A 22,184-nucleotide genomic window follows, 5' to 3' on the forward strand; every position below is an offset into this window, starting at 1 on the left:
TCAGCATTTCGTGAGAGAGCAGGACAGGGCAATATCTGTTAAAAGGTACCAACTCCTAAAATGAAATTGGTGCATATGAAAAGCTTTTTTTAGGTCTTTGGACATGGCACTTCTTTGAGGATTTCCTTAACACTTTTAGCTTTTTCTCCTCCTGGTTTTTGATGGATCTCTTTCTGTTGCCTCAGGACTCTGGGTGCTTTCCCGATGTAATGCAATGTGAATGCGAGCACACCCTTCCTACACATACTAGGAAGTGGTGCTTACTTGATTGGTTTAGGTGCTGTTCTTGTGAGTGCCCTGTAAAAAGGTATCCACATACCCAGGGCAGGTACTGCACTAGCTGATGGTGGGTCACAGCACTGATTGTACCACCCACCAGAATAGCCTTTTATACATGTATCAAGCCTGTCATTGTGGTCCTCTGGGTGCACAGTCACGCCTTTGCTCAGGTTGGAATTTTTTACTCATTAGCCAACCCTGAGTGGGCCTTCCACTACCACTAGACCACCACTAGGGTAAGCCTCGATGGGTAGAGTAAGTGGTAGGGGAAAGGCAGGGCATGTACAAATGAGTGTTCTCTGCCCGGGTAGTGAAGAACCCCCATGTGGGTTTTTCCTACTTAGGAGGTCAGCTCTTCCCATGGTACAATGCATGTGTTTGCTGATTGTCTTTTTGTGGCATTAGGGTCTTGGGCACTTTCCCGTTGTGAATGTAGTGTGGAAGTGCACATGTCATTCCTACTAAGTGGAGCTTACAGATGTTTTTAAATGTGTCTCAAGCATGCTATTGCAGGCCTGTGGATGCACACTTGCATGTCTGATGGTTTAACATATGTCTCCATCTTGCCATTGTAAACCTGAGTATGCGCACTTGCACCTATGTTGTGTCAAAGCCTGCCATTGAGTTCAACTGACCAATTTACTTTGGCTAGGAATGCCCTTTCTCGGTCCTACGCAAAGAATAAGAGATGGTACGCACCTCTTTCAAGGTGGAAATGGGTCGCACCTAGCTCAGTCATTTAAAATCATTTAAAAAAGAGAAGAGCCATAGCAGATGAATAGCTTAATAAGTGTACAAATAACTAGAAGTAATACAACACTGCTGGTCCCCACACACCATCATTTGACTACAGCATTTTAATATTCCCACAGTTTGAAATGATTAAAATATTTCATCAATGCAAAACAGGCTGGGTCCGATTCACAGAACTAACTTAAGACAAAATCCTAAAATTACTACTTTTGGTATTCACAGAATGCACCTACTACTTTTGGTATTCACAGAATGCACTTACTACTTTTGGTATTCACAGAATGGATTTACGACTACTAACTTTATGTCGGGACTCGCGTCGGAGATTGTGGCCTGGAGGCGGAGCTTCTGGCCAGAGGCAGAGCTTCTGTCCCAGAGGCGGAGTTTCCAGGCCGGACGCAGAGCTTGCGGCCGGAGGTGGAGATTTCAGCCATGGCTAAATCCCCACCTCTGAGCTGGAAGCTCCACATCTGGGCTGCAAGCTCCGCCTCCGGGGCGCAAGCTCCACCTCCGAGCCGGAAGTTCCGGCCCGAGTGCGGACGTAAAGTTAGTAGTTGTAAATCCATTCTGTGAATACCAAAAGTAGTAAGTGCATTCTTTGAATACCAAAAGTAGTAAGTGCATTCTGCGAATACCAAAAGTAGTAAGTTTAGGATTTTGTCTTAAGAGAATTCTGTGAATCGGGCCTGCTATGTTTACTTCCACCTTCTCCAAATTGTCTGACAGGGGAGTAAATCTCTCTTACACCTAAAAAGGTTCTAGCCAACAGGAAAGAAAGGTGTATATTATACAGTATTTAATTGTATTACAGTTATTAATAATTACCATGTCTACTGTAAAAGTACTGTATACACAACCTTTTATCTTACACTAGCCTAGCAATTAATGTGTACATGTACAGTGTATTTTGTGAGTTTGGCTAATCATATAATATATGATTAGCCATATATTTTTATCTAACTTGAGGTAGAAAAAAATTATTTTCTTTGTTAAAGCCAGCAGATTATACAGCAAATGAAGGATTTTCTTTCCAACTTTGAAAGAAGGATTCACATCCATCAGAGAGTGTACCGCAGTTCGTTCCCTGGGTTTAAAGTAATGGTGGTTTTGTCCAAGTGACGTATGTATGTTGGTGAATAAAATGTCGGATGTGTTGGTGTCTCTGCCTTTTATGGGCTCGCGCAAACGGTAACACTGCTATTCATTTATTAATTAATAGAGCCTGAGCTGCGTCACTTAACGGGTCCCAACGACATGGGGTCTATTGACTCGGTTACTTACCGGTCATGTTCATTACTCCGAGTCATAGTCTTCCTCGTCACAGTCACTAAGGAGCACTCCGTGTTCCAGACACAGCATTTACCCATAAATTAAAAGGTCCTCACCCAATATGGCTGCCTGACAGGAAGTACCTGTCACCTGGCCTATAAGGGTGGGACCAACACAGGAAACATCCTGAAATATAAAAGAAGAAAGTAAAGAAAAGACAGATTCTTTGTACGTCCCACAAAGTGCGGGCGGGAGGGAACATGACTGTGAAGAGGAAGACTATGACTCGGAGTAATGAACATTAAGTAACCGAGTCATTACCATCCTCGTCCATCTTCCTCGTCACAGTCACTAAGGAGCATATACCCAAGCGCCAGACGAACAAAGAAACAGACATCTAGGATGCCAAGGAAAATACAATGCAGACACGCACACAACCAGTGAACAGGTGCATGTATGGCGGAGCCAAAAATCCCCAGAAGAACCACACCCATCCGCAAGGAATGGGAGAAGAAGGCATGAATGGAGGACCAAGACGCCGAAGCACAAAGTACCAACAAGGAGGCCCCATGAAGAAGCCCCGGAGGAAGACACACACCGGGTGGAACGACCACAAATGATGGGGGAAGAGAGACTCGGGAAGTGGGAAGGCCAAAGAGAAGCAGACAAACCCAAGGGGAAGAGGCCTTCGCAGGGTGATGGCCCCTTCGGGCAACCTCAAGGAGACAAAGAAAAAGTCCACCAGGCGAAGGTAGGCAGAGCGCCAAGGCAGATCACCAGAGCCCAAGGTAACCAAAGAATGAAGCCCTAGCCCAACCCCGAAGAAGGGCAGCCGAGGATGATAGGGGAAGAAGGTCTGGTCAGGATGAAGGACCAGGTAGGCAGGAAGGAAAAACAAGAGGATGACAAGCAACGTCAAGCACCCACATTGTCGACCAAACAGAACGGACCAGAATGCAATTCAAGAAGCCCCAAAGGAAGATCCCCAGATGGGAAAAGGCAAAGCATACAGGCTGTAGCAGGAAAAACAAAACTGCGCGGAAGGCAAGAAGCCAAGGACTCAAGAGAGACGCGAGAGGACCCCCGTATAGCTGAAATGGCAGATCACCGGCAGCGGAGAGCAGACCAAGAAGCACAAACTACTTCGAAGGAACACAAGCACAGAACCCTCACACAGGCAACAGGGATAAACCTGCGAAGAAGAAAATCGCCAGTGACGGACACAGACCCCAAGGATACAGCACGTCCGAATACACTGGGAAGAACATGAACCACAATGTGAAACCATGAAAGAATTTTCAGGATTGGAACCCAAGCGCTGCGGGAGCCAGTGTCACCAGAGACAAGACGTACCAATGAGCAACAGCTCCTTGGTCGTTACATTGCCATAACTCTTGACCGGAACCACATACCAGGGAAACACCAGAAATGAATACAAAACTGCGGAGGAAGGACTTGAACTCCAAACCCCCAGCGCCAACCAGCAGAGCACCAGAAGAGCAACCTGAGGGGATACATCCGCACAAGACCCAACCGAGCCGAATCAAAAGAGGAAAGCAAGCGCCCCCAAAAAGGCAAAGTAGGCATGGGCCACATGAAGGCCAGACGGACCTGAACCCAACACATCATCAGGAGACGGGCAAAGTGCTCAGGAGCAGTGAAAACAGCAGCCTGCACCACCCAAGACGAGGACACCCAGCGATCCGCGGGGAACCAAGAACCCTGATCCGAAAGAACAGAAGTACATGTGAAAGGAGTAGATGGGTTTCGACTACATCACAAGGAACCCAAGAACTCCAGTCCAAGCCACATCAACGCCACAACCACCAGGACAAAGGAAGATGGAGGAAGACTCAACCAGTTGACAGGGAAGGATGTAGCATAGGCAAGATCCGAACCCGTGGCCCGCGAAAGCCGATGCCACCAGAGGCACAAGACACAACAACAATAAGTGAAAACCCCATAGACAAAAAAACACCCCAGGACCATGAATTAGACCCCCCAGGGGAGCCAAGACTGAAGGAAACACCTGAGGGACAGAGGGCGACCCAAAGGGGATGCCACAAAAAGGAAGCTACAAAAAGGAGGCCTGACCCAGGGCATGTCTGAACTGGGGTGGCTGAGTGAGCTAAAGAATGGTGATGGATTAAACCCAGATCAGTTGACTGGGGGTGATTGTCTCAAACGTTCCGTCCATCATCCCCTTTTGTATTGCCAGGGCAAGAACAGCAGCACCGCTGAAAGAAAGGAGGCACCAGTAGCCCACAGCACCAGGTATATCCTGGCGGGCACACATCCAGGCACAAACCAAGCCTGACCATGCAGACATCCAACGAGAGCGGGCTTTCAGAGGGTCATATGGCAGGGGGCACCAAAAGTCCAAGGAGCCAGAAGGGCCCCAGAGGAAACCAGGGGCAGGATCCACTGCAACACACCAACGTGTCCATATAAAGGAGTACACGGTTAAGAGGCTCAAGAGAGGGCAGAGACCCCAGCGGGAACAACAGAGTGCAGCAACCCAGACCCAACGCTAGCCGGGGAACCCACAACCACCAGGCAAAGGACCCAGGAACCGGAGACCGGTTGCGAAAAACAATCCGGCTGCCCATCTTGAGAGAGATAGGCGAGGGCAGAGGCATGGGGAAGGTGAGCACCAGCTGGTAAACTCCGGGAGACAGCAGAGAAGGGGTATCACGGCCATGACCCCACTCCCAAAAGGGCTGGGAGGAACCTCTGCACAAGAAGAGGGATGACCCAAGGCACGCCTATAGGAGTTTGCGCCACCAGAGGCACAAGACGAACCAACTAGCATCGACCCCATAAAGGAGGCAGCAGAGGCGCTACTGAGAGGCAGTCGCCCCTCAAGAACACACCAGAAGGCACGGCGAGGTCATCAGAACAACCAGACCAACGCACCCCAACAAGCCTAGCACACAACAGCAGGGCAATGGACACAATAGAGGACATGCCCCCACTGAGCAAAGTAATCCAAACCCGTGCAATAACATGAACATTTGTAAAGTGCACGAATCACTGGAAGTGCTCAAGGCGCTGAATGATAGACGCATATTGCTATCCAACTCAATGGTACTAATTACTAACCTCAGATGGATAAAAGGCTGAGTGGACCCACAGGGATTAGAACCTGTGACAAAGAGGTCGAACACAGGCCTCTACAGTGGACGCATTATACTTAACTTCTGAGATCAGACGAGATCAAGGTGCTTACAGGGTGGTCGGCATAAAGTAGCCTGTAAAGTGTACCATTCCTAGGACACCATGACAACATAGCGGGATACAAACTCTTGTCTCTTGGGATCCTGTGCTACCAGTGGACTTACCATTGAGCCAAAGCTCCTGGTTCAAAAAACACAAAACCAAAGGGAAAGAGTCAGAGACCATAACCACTAGTTACACAGCGTACATGGAGCGCAAAGACATCCCGTCTGGGGAACACGCGCTGCACAAAGACACATGCGAAAAGCAAGGCACAAAAGCTGGTGAGCATACTTTTAGTTATTTTTTTATTTATTTTTAGATTTATAATGCGCATGGCTGCCCCAGCAACGAGGCGTCCCAGCGCAATCAGAAACCACGGGACAGAAGAACCAAGGGGAGCAGGGTAACGAATTAGCCGGCCGATATAGGGAAAAGCCAGGTCTTTAAGGCTTTGCGAAAGGCCAGATGATTCATCTTAGTGTTTCTCATAAAAACCGGAAGCGAATTCCAAAGCTCCGCTGCCAGGAAACAAAAGGGGCGACCTCCGGCCCTCACTTTCCATACCCGCGGAACGCGAGCCAGCGCAAGTTCAGCGGAGCGCAATAGACGCCCCGGCTCATAGGGCGCCAGCAGATGAAGTAGCCCTGCTGGGGCCTGATGTGTCAAAATCTTATGAGAAAAACTCAACACCTTAAACTCGATGCACTTTTCAACCGGCAGCCAATGGATTTTGGGGATTACATGCGCCACCAAGCAGGACCTAGGCAGTGCCACCAAGAGCCGGGCCGCCACGTTCTTAACCCTCTGCAATCGCTTGATACTTGCCTTGCTAGCCCCCAAGTACAGAGAATTACTATAATCCAATCTGGACAAGATAGAGGCCTGTACAAGGGTCTGGCGCACCTTGGGAGGAAAAAAATCCAGCAGCGGTCTTAGACCTCGCAACAGCCCAAAACAAACCCCGGCCACGGCTTTTGTTTGTTTATCCAAGGTCAGAGCATTATCCAACCAAACACCTAAGTTCTTATCAGCCTCCTTGGGGAGTGGGGCAGGTTTTTTTCTTCTTTTTTTTAAAGACCTTTATTGTACTTCACCATTATACACAGCATCTGGCCTACAACCCCTTGGGCCGGCCGCAACTTATTCGGGGGCAGGTTTTAAACAATCCGGACAGCACTGCTCAGACCAAAGCACCCGGTCCTTGCCGAACAACAGGATCTCCGACTTGCTGGCATTTAACTGCAAACAATTTGCTGCTATCCAGTCAGAGATGGCCAGGAGATCATCTTTAAACTTCCCCAAGCTGGCTTTGCATTTCTTAGAGAAAACAATCACCAGCTGGGTATCTTCCGCATACGATACCAGGGAAAGCCCCTGCCCCTTGCCACCTCCGCCAGGGGTCTAAGATACGAACCTTCACCACATAGGGATACAGTGGCAGGAGACAGGGAGACAACCCAGGGCCACACACAGTCAATAACAAAGCCTTGCATGAAATATATGCTTTCAGGCGGACTCAAATGCAGTAAAAAGTGAATTGGTGTATATTTAACAAGGACCCCCTGAGTTCATAGAATATAGATTCCTAGACCAGGGAAAAACAACTGTTTGATATTTAACAATCTAGGCAACCATAAGAGACAATCAAAGAAATATTCATAAATGGAAGGGGATTAAGCTACAACATGTTTATACAGTAAACAATTTATTGAAGATAAAAAAGAACAATATCACATTTACAAATTTAATATATACGTTTAAAAAAGTGTAGTTGAACAAACTAAACTTAAAACAGCAATGTATAATCACATGACATAAATCACAATGCAAATGAAAACATATATAAAGTTAAAAAACACTCGGAGTGGCAGATTGGTACTCAAAAAGTGAATTGCACAGAATCACAGGAAGTCGGGCGTCCCGCCGAGACTTGAACCGGGTCCCCCAGAATCGAGGATGACCACCCTAGCCACAAGGTTACATAACCAAGGGAGCCACTCGTCAGACAAACCGGCAATGGCATGCAATGCCAAGAATGGGAGCCATACCCCATAGGGACAGGACAGAAACAAAAGAGAAAACTCGTAGGAGGGCAAGGAGCCAATCACCACAGGAACATGGCACAAGAGCGGAAGTTCCCAATGCTCCGCCACCCGCCCCAAGCAGCAGATCCGCCAGTGGCGGGACGTGAAATGGGGCACGCAACATACAAGCTGCAAAAAGCCGTAAACGGACCAAGTGCAGTAATACAAACCTACAAGAGGCTGGAAATTTGTGCAAGTGAAGGAGAAAACGCCACCAAACCATTACCACCACACACCAGACGCCCAGCGCGGGAGCGAGAAGATCCGATGAACAGGCACTGCAACGTCAGAAGAACATGCAGCAGTAACCTTGGGATCATAAGTGTACTACAGGAACCTGTGCCCGTAGCATCCTGGAATAGAAATCCCTGCCCCATCCACATGAAGGGAGCAAACGTGGCCAACACGAAGGGATAGGACCCCAAAGCAAACACAAGTTCCACAATTTACGGTGGCACACAGATGCAGAACAAACTGGTAAGCCCGTAAAGCACACAGAGGCAGAAATGCAACCGTTCATTAACGCCAAGCGCAGGAGCGGTGAAAAATAAAATCACAACCCAGCACCGCTGCACACCAAACTCTCGGCGCGGGAGCGGCGGTGCATACAAACAAGGAAACACTTTTGTAGGGCACAAAGTGACAGGCGGGAGCGGCGCCAAGCAAAACCGCCGCCCCCCCAAAAAAATTATACAGTCTGAAAAGGCAACACATAAGGAGAACCTGACAACATCAGCAGAGCAACGGTTTCAGAAATAAACGGGGACGTTAGAGCAGACCCCGAAAATACAAGACTGAGACTGAGACGGAGACTGAGACTGGAAAAACGATTACTGTCCTCATTCAGATGATGGGTGTTCTGCCGGAACACAGAGAAAAAAACAGGATGTTTCCTGTGTTGGTGGGACCCTTATAGGCCAGGTGACAGGTACTTCCTGTCAGGCAGCCATATTGGGTGAGGACCTTTTAATTTATGGGTAAATGCTGTGTCTGGAACGGAACACAGAGTTCTCCTTAGTGACTGTGACGAGGAAGACGGACGAGGATCATAATGAGATCTATGTTTTCACCTCCCTGTTTCACGGATGGCCAGCCGGGCGCATGTTTACAGGTCCAAGATTTGACTGCCGATTTTGAATGAGGGGGTAAGGAGCCATGCTATGTGGTTTGCATTAACCACAGAACGTGCATGTACCTCAAAAGTGTACTTTAGTAAACTGTGACAGGTTTAGACAGTGCACTATTTGTAAAACTGTTGTACTCATGGTATTGGACATTAAGGAGCATAGCATAACAAGTAATAGTAAAAAAAAATGATTCTCTTGCTATATGATCCCGGTAGTTCAAGCATTTGTCCACAAGGTGGTAGTACAGACTTAAACTTGGACGCACGCCCAAAATACTGTCTTTCTTGATGCTCGTGTTGTTTCCTTGCATACCGCATGCAGGTCGAGCCAACGACTAAAGCGACAAAAGATACAGATGGATAATTACTGCCTGGTAATCTTCATTTTGCCTTTGATTGGAAACAAAATGTACAAATGAATAAACATTCAAGAGCATCAGTGGCTGAGAATGTTCCAGTAAAGACCTGCCAACTTTCTTACAGCATTTCACTTTATGCGAGTAGCGGGCGGGGTTTTGAAGGATTGGGGTTAATGCCAAGCGCATTATCCAGCCCTCCAATGAAAAAACAAAAAACGCCCTGAGGAGGGAGCACCCCGCAGTGGACAAAAAGGACACCCCCCCTCTGTTGAGGGGTCTCCAGCTCATGTTTTGTGTCACCGTGTGATATTGGTTTTTCATCGGGACACCGTGTGAAGGGAGCCGATATCGAGTGTCACACGAGTGACGCACAGGAGATATTCAGGAATGCAGATATCCCCTCGATGGCGACGCGATGATGAGAGGCCGAATTCCCACTGTTACCATGTCTGCTCCTGGGCATACTTTTGCTTCATCACCTCTCACTCCGCTGATCAACTGTCAATAGGAATATAGGAGAAAGCGATTTGGAAGTAACACCGTAGGAATGCAAATTCTAACTGGAAATTAGGGTAGAATTATATTATTAAAGAGAAGATACTTAGGGGCTGAAAGGACGAGGACGAGGCAGAGCGAACAACAAACACGAGGAAGGACAATAGACTCCAGGGGCCTCATTTATGCACTTTTCACTGCGCACTCTTTACGACATTCCTGATGCGTCATATTTAATGTATGACGCATCATGTCGCAAGGAGTTACAGATACGTCAGTATTTCTGACGTATCTGTAAGCGCAAAAGTGACGCATTGCTGGAGTGTGTCACAAAAGTGACGCAACTCCAGCAATGCGTCCTTTCACATGGGGAAAGCCCCATGTGAAAAAGCTTGCGTCAGTCTTACGCCTGCTGTGAGGCAGGCGCAAGATTTTGACGCAACAGCGTCCTAAAAGTGACGCAGTGAAATCTCATAGATTTCACTGCGTCACTATTACGAGGCTTTTTGCGGGGGAACGCCCCCTCTGCATACATTATACCTGACGCAGGTATAATGTGGCGCAGGGGTTTAAAAAGTGACGCATCTACCTAGATGCGTCACTTTTTAAATATGGCGCAACAAGGCGCATTTTTTACGCCGCTGGTGCGTCACAAAAAGTGACGCACCGGCGGCGCAAAACTGACGCAAGGCGTTCATAAATAAGGCCCCTGGGAGGGAAACAATGTGGAGAGGATAGATCGTGTAAAAGTACTTGAGAATACAGTAATAAAAAAAAACGATTCCTCCGTCGTGAGCGCTGTGTACAATTATTTATTGAGTTTTTCTAGCTACAAAGAAAGCAGAACATTGGCTGTTTATTTGCAAAAGGGAGTGCACTTTAAAATGTTTCTTGGCTGACGATAACTGTAAAATGTTACTGTACCGCTAAGACACTGGTCTTCAAACTTTTTAATGTGGCCAACCAACCCCCCGCCCCCCTCCCGGGAGTAAAAAAACAAAAATCGAGGCCCCCCTAAAAAAAATGTCAGCTATTTTATTAAACTGCCAATGTTTAAATATGTCTAGCCTTATTTAAACATTGCAGTTAAATCCTGTTAACGTTTTAAAAATGCAATCAAATATATGATTGCCGAACATACTATTCTGGTCAGGCAGGCCTTACTAATGTTTAAAAGCATCCACAGTGTGATTATCAAAAATGGGGGTGGGGGTTTGAAGAATATTTGGAGTCCCTTGTCTTTGGACACCATCTACCAGCCATGATGTAAATGAGAAAACATGCTAGTGATGGCCTGTTACAGAGCAGGTTATTGCCACTCATCTCTCCCCCTCCCCGCTGATAACAAAGCACCGTTATCAGCATATTGCTTCTTATGCCCAGAGTCTCCCCCCCCTCCCCCTTCCAGGATCACTTGAAGCACCCTAGTGGGGCCCGCCCCCCAGTTTGAAGACCCTTGCTCTAGGAAAAGACTTTAAATCCCACCAGGGGTAGTTCAGCCTTCCATCCTTCCGATGTTGGTAAATTGAGTATGATAATATTAACTTGGGTAGCAGAAACGCGTTCATTACAGTTCTTAAATACGGAAGACGGGCGGTATGCAGCACTACTATATGAAACAAATTGTTGTGTTTAAGAAAGGGTTATATTTGCATAACAAATATTGGGGCATATTATCAAGGACAGGCGATACATTATCACCGCTTTTATCGGCAGGAAACTGCAGATAAAGCGGCGATAATGGCCTTGATAATATGCTCAATGAATTCCAATCGAAGCCCATGTTAGATGTGTTCACATCGAACATGGGCTTCGATTGGAATTCAATAGAGCATATTATCAAGGCCACTATCGCCGCTTTATCGGCAGTTTCCTGCCGATAAAAGCGGCAATAATGTATCACCTGTCCTTGATAATATGACCCATTGTTCTCTTTCATAAAAGTGCTCATCGCACAGTTTGTCCTGTTTGAAGATTGGCTGTGTGGTCCAATCAGTATGATTCAGCCCAAGAAAGCACAGAATAAGTATAAGATGTTTACAAAATGAGAACTAATGACAAAAGAGACAGATTTAATGAATTTTAGGGCAACACAGTGCAGCAAACACATTTGCTGCGTTGCACAAGGGTAGATAGAGAACAGAGCCATATTTCATAAAACTGGCCTGCTGCTGCTGGCTTCCCCTATGCTGGCACGCTAAAAGGCTGCCTTGTGCTACCCAGAGCCTCGCATAGATTAGTGTGCGCTGTTTAGCATAGGATTTGTACTTGAAGGACACCTCCCAATAGAAATTCCTATGTCTAGACACGCAAACATTTTCCCAGGGGCCAAAAAGTTTAATCTGTGATGTGATGGTGCGCCGCACTGATATTAGCAGTGGCGGTTTGAGGGGTGATGGGGGAGACGGTAATGTGGGTGTAAGCAAGTGATGCATATACATCCAGTGGCTGATTTACACAATGAGAAACCAGAAGACCTGGGATTAATCCCAGCTTCCCCACTTTACCAAATTGTGTGATCCTAGGCAAACGGTTTTATTTAATTTTCTCTCCTTTTTCTTTGTAATATATAAGAGGGCACCGAAATACATGGCTTCAAGATGTGTGCTGCAAAAAATCCTTTCCTGTGTATGATTTAATAAAGTATAATGTTGCTCATGTATATTAATAACCAAGGCCACACAAAGAGTGGACATAACAACTGACTTGCCTCTAATTTCACTATTCACATTGCTATTAGGGTGGGGGCGAGGAATTTGGGCGGGGAATTAATGTTTCTAAATTCATGTTTGAAAACTATCGCTTTAAAAAAAAATTCTCAATGCACTGATATAATCTGACGTATTAAAGTGAAATGGTTCTGCATGTTAATGAAATACACTTTTTGAATTTTGACGAAACTTTATCATATTTTTACACTTTTGCTGCAAGCTATCTTGATTGTGTTCCTAAAGTTACATGGTGCAGAGGTCCCGGATGTATGATGTTACAACGCATACTTTTACTCCGCATACCATTACAACGCGGTATTTACAACGCATACCGTTACAACGCATAGCGCTTTGGGGTGCTGGATAGTGGTAAGTATAATTTACTATTCTAACTCCAGTCCCCGTGGACCCTAGGGAAGGTGTTGGATAGTAAATTAAACTTACCTCTTATCCTAGAGCGCCCCCCGGCGCTATGCGTTGTAATGGTATGCGTTGTAATGCCTGCGTTGTAGTGGTAGTGCGTTGTAAAAAATGCGTTGTAACAGGTGAATACCAGAGGTCCCTGGTTACTTTGGGCCTCATTTATTGCATTTTAGTGTAGGACAGTGCAGCAAAGCAGCTTGTTGCACTTCCCTTCACCAAGGTGAAAGGGCAGGAATACACCATATTTAAGCAATACGAGGCATTCCTGTCCTTTCTGCCTGCCCTGGCACCATTTCGGCAGACTAGCACCGATGTAGGCACCGTAGAACCATGGTGCAAGGGTGACTCCATTGCAGGCAGGATTGGTTTTGTGCAGGATGGGGCACCTTCCTGCACAAAAGCAACCCTACGTGGTGTTTTCCTCTTTCCATGTGTGCTGCATAATGCAGCACACATGGAAAGAGGAAAAAACAAGGAGAACTAAAGAAAGTTCTCCTTGTTACCCCTCAGCTTGGAAAGCATATGGACTTGGCGCGTCTCGAGGTTTACATGTTTCTGTAAATCTGGGGCAGCATTAAATTCCATAGGCATTGCGCGGGAAAACCCGCTGAAATGCCTCCCGGGTGCAGAGTAAGGCACCCGGGAGACAAGCTCAGCTCGTCATGAGGCTTACCTGCCGTGCGCTTATGACGAGCTGAGCTCGTCATGTAACGCAGTATTTTCAAAACCGCCGCTCACAGCGGGAAAAGCCGCCGCAGCGATGCGGTTAAATAAATACATGCCTGTTTACTTATTTTTTTTAAGGTTTAGTGCTGAGTCGTTTAAACAGCAGATCAGTGCTGCAGGGGACCAGCGGGCTGCATGTAAAGTTCAAGAGGGACGCATGCGCCCACTCCCCCCTCCCCCCTCCCCCGGGCCATACTTTGAGTATCAATGGTCTAGAGAAACATAGAAGGATCCCATGCACGAGACAGGGGCTGTGAACTACATCACACATGCGATGCATGATATTTTTGAAGAAATTAAAGCATTTTATTTGACAGCATTTTCTTCCTGGAGGAATTCGTTTTTGATTCTACGCCAGAGACTATTTTAATAATCTGGGTTTTGCGTCAAAAAATCTGTGGGTATATGATCCGAAAGGCTCCAGTAATGCCCCCTTGATTCAGAATGACACAAAGCAGTGAAAACACTTTTGGAAGTACTTTTTTGCTCTAGATAGTAAGTACCAATATGCTGGCAATGCACTGCTTTGCACGACAGCGCAAACTGTTGGTAAACAAGGCCAAAGCACTGTCTCTCAATATAGGAACATGCTAGAACTTTGCCTATTTACATCTCAATGTCTCTCTCTTCATTCCACAGACTGACTATCTCAGCCGAGTGTCCCATGCAGCTAGAAGACTTCCCCATGGATGCCCACGCCTGCCCCCTAAAGTTTGGAAGCTGTAAGTGCTTTTCTGTGATGTGTTTACACTGTGCGTGAGACGTCTCGGGCGTGCCTGGGCCGCCACTGTATTACACGGCTCTAATCCCCGCTCACCTCTTACTCAATGCGCTTCTCTTGATCCAAAGCGGCTTTAGAGGCTGTTTTGTCAGAGCTCTTTTCGAGCCATTTGATGCGGAATCAAAAAGTCTGAACATAAAAACGGGCATTTATTTCAAGCCTTCATTGCGCATCACTGACACAGGTTTGCATGGCTCCTGTTTTTAAATCATGTATGTTCTGTTTCGACATTTAAGGGGATTGGGTTCACATTTTGAAAATTACTTAAAGAGAAAGAGCCACATCATTACAATAAGTCCACTGTTGTTTGTTCATGTTACCACAAATAAATTCATTCAATGTTGTGCGTATAGGTGGGCGCTATTGATTTAGCAGAAAGCAAAATAGGTGAAAATTGGGCTTCACAAACAATTCAAATTCGGTTTACAGACACGTGTGACAGATGTGGGGATTTCACACATTCTCGATTTGTCCACTTTGGGGCGTATTTACAAACCCCTTACTCCACATTTGCGTCACTTTTAACGTGGGAAAAGTGACGCTAAATTGGCGCAAGGGACTTGTAAATCTGTCCTATTGTGTGGTTCTCTCTTGCACAAAAAGGTCATGGGTGTAGCTCGCGAACAACCAGAGTTACCAATGTACCAGGCAGTGCGTGTGATTCATGGTTTCTCCAGGAACTTATTCCACTAATAGTAATAAAGTAAATGCACAGACCGACCAGGGTTCTGCAGGCAGCACAGCTCAGAAAAAACAGAGAAAGTCTCACACAGACACTGAGGGGCAGATTTACAAGGAGCTGACGCATCTGCATAGATGCGTCAGTTTCCCTGAATCAGCATCGAGTGTCCTTGCGCCACCATGGATGCGCTGTATTTACAATACAGTGCTCCGTGGCGCAAGGATTAACAGATGCGTCATCTGTTGGCGCAAAAGTGACGCATTGCTGGAGTTGCTCATGAAAGTGGCGCAACTCCAGCAATGCGCCGCAATATATGGGTGAGTCCCATTCAAAAAGCCCTGCGTCATTCCTTACGCCTGGTCTGAGCAGGCATAGGGATTTTGAAGCAGTGAAGGCATAGAGTGACGCAGTGAAATCTTGTAGATTTCACTGCATCAGTTCTACATTTTTTTTGCGTGGGAACGCCCACCCTGCATACATTATACCTGACGCACGTATAATGTGACGCAGGGCTTTACAACGTGATGCATCTCACTAGATGCGTCAGGTTGTAAATTGGCCGCACCATTTACGCCGTACCTGCGTCACAACAGTGATGCAACAGTGGCGTAAAAGTCACACAAGGGGCTTGTAAATCTGCCCCATAGTTAGTGCATGTGCACCGAACAGCCCGATGTTATCCAAAACATGTTACACCTATAGTATACAGTGTCTTCTTCATGAAATGTTCCCTGATTTACTTACTACCTTAGCATCTCGGCTTCAACACAAAAAAAAGTGTAATTCTGTGTGATTACCTTATTTCCGCCTCTCACAACTGTAAATGTGCCACACAAATATAAGACGGGCTGTTCGGTTTTAGCCCAATTATACTTTCCATTCACATCCTGGTTTCTATATTCCAATCTCAACCCGGCTGCATTTCTCATCCGTGTCTAGAGCCACAGGAATTATGTATCAGGAGAAGACCAATTTATGTGGTAGGGTTTACTAAATTATGTGGCAGGGCTTGCTAAATTATGTGGCAGGGTTTACTCAATTATGTAGCAAGAAAAGGCAAATTATATGGCATAATGCAGCACATTTTGTGACATTATGAACTTTTTATTTTCTCATATTTGCACTTTAACACTATCTTGGCAAAGTTTTGAACTCATTATAACTAGTCTGTCATCCAAATAGAGAAACAAGCAAAAGATTACCAGTGAACCTTTGCGAAGGGGCTTTTTTTTCACACATGCTGCAGTGTTTTTAGTAACTTTTGATCCGTTTCAGCTAGAAACAAAAAAAAGTGAAAATCTGCAGAATATACAGCAGATAATGGATTATGCGGCAAATGCGGCAAATCTATAATTATGCCGAAAATGTTGCAGTAGCAAAATCGCATACCAGTGGCCAGGACTATGTCTCCCATATATCAAGTACATCAAATTAAATAATGTAATGTCTGTTTTCTGCTGTCCTTCTACAATATGCCCTGCAGTTGTTTAATTTAGGATTTTGACAATTTGAAACGTAGTTGTGTTTTTTCACTACCTTCCTTCCTCCCTTTCTTCTTCTAGCTTGAAAATGATTACATTTATGGTGGCTTAATACTGGCATTGAATCTGCTTTCTGTGGGAGGGTTGCACTAGAGCATGTCTTTCGTTAATTCAATTGTCATTGGATCATGTTACTTTAAAGCCTGCAATCATAGATTAATTATAGATTAATCACGCAGCCCATTTGAAGAGGCATGACAGACCCGAATGACCATTGATAAAGTTCCTGGAAGCACTGAGCTGGTGTAATGCCAAGATTTCTCATTGCATAGCCGTTTCGCTAATGCTAAATTTTCATTAATCGGAATATGAATTATGGCTTTTCTCGCTAGTACAGGTCCATATTAAGCTTCAATTCCATTTCCGGTACAACCATTTTTTAGTTGCATAGAACCCTGAGGACAACATGCTTGTTGACGTAGAAAAATGTTCTCGTAAAAACTAAACTGTGCCTTTTTTAAGGTTTGAATTATTGTTCTTGCACCTGTAATGATAATGTATTGCATACCATACACAACATTCAGTGCATTGCAAGAATTAATTAGACGTATTGCGTTGTGGTTGGTTCAGAGAGAGGGGTGCAAATGTTTTCTTCTCTTGCATGCCAGTACATTTTCGGTTGTTTTCGTCTCTTACGTGCTAGTGTATTTTCTGTTGTTTTCCTCTCGTACGTGTTGCTGCATTTTCTGTTGCTTTTTGGTGGCCCACTGGTGCTGGTAAAAGCATATACGTTTTGTACAGAAGCACACATGTTTTATGACAGGTAAATTACCCCCCTAGTAGATGGCTTGCTAATAGTAGCATGATTTTCTTTCCTAAGTAGTCCTTTCTGGCTGCTGTTACAGTAATTAATTGCATTAAAGGAAATTATCAGCATGTAAAACATATATTTTTGCAAAGCAAATAGGCCTGGTCTTTCACATGGCTTCAGTAGCTCATTTCATTAGTATGCGCCCCTCTCGATTCAGTACCTACAGCTTGAAGCTTTTTTAACAAGGCTGCAGTCCAATGAATTCCTAAGTTTTTTTAATGTAAGTTAAAATGTTACTATTTACGTCTATCTCCCCTTTAAACTTTGTATTTTTCAGTGAATTTCTATTGTTATTTTAACGTAATGTAATATTTTATTATAAAACGTGTTTGGTCAATCCCTGTGGGGACCCTGCCCTTACCGTTTGCAGCGGGAGGGTTGGCCGCGGAGCGTAACCTCAAGCCATGGCCTGTGCCCTACCCCCAATGGGGGGCAACCCTCCGGCAGCAAACCCACAAGGGCTAGGTGGTCAGATGAGCCCTACTCCAGCCCCTTACATTCTATTTAATGTATTCAAGAGCTCAGGGATCGGGTCCTCAAGTCCTGTAGTTGTCGGCGCAACATTTTTCGTCATGTTGTGGTCACTAAACATATCTCTCGGTCCTGCAGTTGTTCAGCGGAACCAGCCAATCAGAACTCTTTTGTTTGCCATATTTTCTAGTTTTTTTTTAATGCAAGCAACGTATATCCCTATTTTTTAACCTAACTTTCTCAAAACGGCTAAACAGATTTACAGCAAGTCACAAAAATCATTCTTTGTGGCTAAATATATAGGTTTCTGCAAAAATTAATGTAAATCTGTTCAGCTGTTTTCTCTATATCACTGTTCAATATTCCCAATAAAAATTGCATGTGGAAAAAAGTGTTTAGTGATCCTCATATTTTCAGCCCTCACTTGACAGATCACCATGAAACATTCCAGGAAGGAGCTGAAGTAAATAAATTAAGTTTTGAAAAGTTTCATGAAGATTTGTCAAACTGAGCCAAAGTGCTTTTTGTTTGAAAGTGGGTTATTGGTAGGGGTAAGTATGCACCTAGGACCAGCAATAAGGCCACCAACACAATACAAGGTCCAGTAAAGGTCTCACTAAATTAGTCCCTTGCTCAACACTGGTAGCTGACTGTGAGCAGTCAGGCTTAACTTAGTAGACAGGCATGTAAAGATTTTAAAAACAACTATACATTAAATAAGTAAGACATAACACACAATAAAAAATCCCACACCAACTTATAGAAATAGGAAATATTTTTATCTTTAAAATGAGGCCCAAACGACAAAAATCCAATGTAGGGAACCGGAGATATGAATGTTTAAAGATGAACCACTTTATAGTACTTAAAAAAATATAGCGTTCACTTGGAACATCTGGTCGTGCTTGACTGGGACAATGTCAAAGTTTGAGGTTGACCAAGATAGAGCCCTGGTCGGATACATTAAGCGGAAGGCCCCGGTCAAAATTTTATCTTCACACTTAGAATCGTTTCTGGAGCTTTTTCTTCTGACTTTGGGCAAGGCACTACATCAGGCCAGATTCTGTGCGGGTTCACCGGCTTGAGTTTCTGTGAGGCCCGGTCAAACCCTGGATGTCTGGAGCTCTGGAGCATTCAGGGCGACAAACCTGAAATCCAGGTCGGGTCGCGATTGAAGGTGGCTGGCTTGACTCTCGATGTCGGTTCAGTCACCTTATGGAGCTTTCTCACAAACGTTCTCCAAACTTCTGGAAGTCCTTCCAGAAGGTCTCCTCTTAGGTTCAACATATACAAAACACCAATCTAAAGACCTGAAATCTCCTTGATGGTCTCTGGGATGTCTGGAAAACAATTCCCACAATCCACCAGGCCAAATCCTTAAAAGTCCACTGGACACACCCCAGACTGGGGACTGTTGGTGGAGATGATGCAGGTGGACTTTGTTAACCTGTAGCTTTCAAGGAGTCCCCTCCTTAATCCTTCTTGAAGCAAAGCAAAGTCCTTAGGGCTGTAATGCCAGACTGGGAAGCAGGTGCAGTCACTAAGAGTGCAATCCTTTGGTTGCAGGTCCAGATTCCAGCAGGACAATCCTTCTTCTTCTTCAGGTTTCAGGCAGCAGATCTGAGAGGCTATGTAGCTCTTTCATATTTATTTAGTGTTCTGAGGCGACAAGCAGGGGACATGCCGTCTGTCCAATGAGATGCTGGATGGAACCCAAACGCATGACAACTGTCTCAAAAGTGTGGCATCTTCTTGTCCGAAAAAGCACTGCTCTTCCAAAATCCAACATAGATGAACTCTCCAGAGGAGTAAGAGCTGGTTCAACCAAATCACTGTGTGGCTCATTTCCATTAGCCCGCTTCCTCCTGACCTCAAATTCAACAGTGGCAAGTTGTTGAATTCATCAATACCAATATTTTATGTCCTTGAATTAAATTTTTCATTCCTTTTCTAGCAATAGTTATACTTTTTTTTTAAAACAGATTTTATTTGTCTGTAAGTAAATATTATGCAGAGCTCCGAGACCCGGAGTTGTCAGCAACAATGGAAAACAATAATAATTGCAGCAGACTAATACTCGAACACTAACACCCCCCCACCCCACCCCCCAGTGCGCCGCTGCCAATGCACATATGCAGGAAGAGTCTATGCAGAGCATGCCAAGTTTGGTAGGACACTTCTCAAGGTGACCATTGTTTCAGTTATCAAAGCGCCAGGAGTGCATCCCTCTCGGGCGGAAGATCCAGGTCCAGAGCAATAGTTATACTTAAATAAAATATTGCAATGTTAGCCTATGGAGCGAAGTACTTAAGATGGGGAACATTGAAATGGGCAATTTTCCATTACCAGGGCATATAAAACATCTTTAATAAGGTCCCTGCTTATAATTACATGCCCACACCCCTGGGACACCCAGGGGAGACCTTGGTGGTGGTGTCTAATATGTAAAAATAAGGTAGATTATCACTTATAAAGTGCCCGTACCACCAATGTCGAATTTGCATACAATTTCATTTTAAAGACACTGCAAAGCAAGGCTACCTTTAAAATGACAGCAAGCATACAGGGATTCACACATGCAAATGCAGGAAATCTGCTGGGCCTCTAAACCTCCAGGCCCTATAATACACTAAGGGCCAACGGCTAGTTTGAACCCCCTCGCCCTATTATATACTTGAGACTTAAAGGGTCTGTCAGTGCCAATTGTAATTAGACCAACTTACCATAGCTAAACTTCCTTGCAAGGCCGGGCTGCCATTAGAAGTGATGGTAGGCCCACAGCAGCACATGCATGCAAGTGCAGGAAATCTGCTAGGCCTCTAAGCCTCCATGTCCTATTATATACAAGGGACTTCTAAGTAGTTTGAACCCCCTGCCCCTATTATTTACTAGGGACGTATAGGGGTCTGTCATTGCCAATGCAATCATTCCCAAGTACCATATACTTTTAACACAGAGCACAGGCCCTGGGTCTGGTTAGCACAGCCCAGGGCACAGTCAGAGTAGGAAAACCACCATCTAGTGATAACAATGGTGGCAAAAAGTGGGGAGACACTGCAAATAGGTCCTGATTTCTTACACTCTACCTGTGGATATGCTGATTCACATATAGCTACTACACAATGACTACAGCCACTTTGTAATATTATCTATATATATATGAAGGGAGGGAATAAGAAAGATGGAATGAAGAAGAAATCTAGGGAATTAAATGCTAATGATACCCCTCAAATAAGGCAGTAGGCAGAAACCCATTTTAGGTCCCTGATTGCCCTTCCTTAACAATGTATATATATTTGTGTTATGGCAGTGAACATAAATGTGGCCCAATAACATTTAATTGAGTGCAACTGTACTAATAACCTCACATTCCTACATTAATACTAGAGTGCAAAGATGAAATTACAGTTCATTGCCACAGTAGAAGGAGCTTGGCAGAAGAAAAATATGGTTTACTGAGTCACAGACTGGATATAATAATTAAGTAACACATGGCGGCAATTCTTATAATGTTTATCAAGTTTTTTTAAAGTCCCTTCAAAGTAAGTAACTTACTGCACAACTTTAACCCATATATCCTAGTTTTGGTTCAACTATTTTTTAAAATAAACAACCATGAAAAAAATGCCATGAGATAAATCATATGTGCAGAATGTAATAAGCTATTTATTAAGATTAATATTGAATCTACCTTTCATGAGCATAATCTGCAGAAGATGCACACAGCGTATAGAGGAAGATGGACGAATTGCAAAATATTCATCAAACGTGCCAAAGTTATTTGCAAAACAAAAGCAGCCAATCAAATATCACCATGTCATCTGTGTGGAGACTCCACCAAGGTAGCTATATTTATTTTCTCTTTAATAACTCCAGAACTACTGAACGGATTTACACCACATTGGAAAAAGAGATATGTTTTGACCAATATCTAGCTTCCTGCCAAATTTGGTGTAAATGCATTCAGAAGTTCAGCCTAGCTCTAGGACACCCCCGCGCCGCACGGCCACCAGCTGCTGCGTGCGTGTTCCCTGCCTTCTGCCTCGCCAGCCGAGCTCCGCCGCGTGGCCACGCCCCCTGCCTTCTAGCGGCGTGGTCCGCGACCTGCCCCCGTCGTTATTGCTGTTTTTCTCACTGTATTTACCGTATTTTGTTATTGTTGCCTGTCTCCCTGTAAGTTGCCGAGTTTAGCCTTCTGTTTTTCCTTGCTGCGTTAGCCCCTTCGTCCCCCCTCCCCGCTTCCCGCCACCGCTGCTAACCCCGCCCCTTTTGCCTTCTGTACCCTCCCCGCTCCCGCCTCCCAGCTGCTCCGCCCCCCGCGCACTTCGCCATATATGGCGACCGTGCGAACGCGCAGCGGTCACGCGCAGCGGGCACGCCGATTGTGCGCCGAAGGCGCGCCAAAGGTAAGCCCGTCTACGCCCGTCCGCACCTGGACCGCGCCCAGTGCCAGG

The 22,184-nt window shown here is 45.2% G+C and overlaps 2 protein-coding genes across 2 annotated transcripts in view; one reads left to right on the plus strand and one right to left on the minus strand.

The window, feature by feature from the left end:
- The window catches only part of GABRB3 (gamma-aminobutyric acid type A receptor subunit beta3), a 1,175,948-nt gene that overhangs the window by 979,700 nt on the left and 174,064 nt on the right, over positions 1 to 22,184 (minus strand). The window lies entirely within an intron of this gene.
- GABRA5 (gamma-aminobutyric acid type A receptor subunit alpha5) overlaps positions 1 to 22,184 on the plus strand; it is a 552,901-nt gene that overhangs the window by 179,951 nt on the left and 350,766 nt on the right. Inside the window, exon 6 of the mRNA XM_086934182.1 lies at positions 14,084 to 14,166. Coding sequence (XP_086790308.1) covers positions 14,084 to 14,166 — 83 coding nt within the window. The remainder of the gene's footprint in view (positions 1 to 14,083; positions 14,167 to 22,184) is intronic.

The sequence above is a fragment of the Lissotriton vulgaris genome, chromosome 8 (genome assembly GCF_964263255.1).
Source record: "Lissotriton vulgaris chromosome 8, aLisVul1.2, whole genome shotgun sequence".
Classification (NCBI taxonomy): domain Eukaryota; kingdom Metazoa; phylum Chordata; class Amphibia; order Caudata; family Salamandridae; genus Lissotriton; species Lissotriton vulgaris.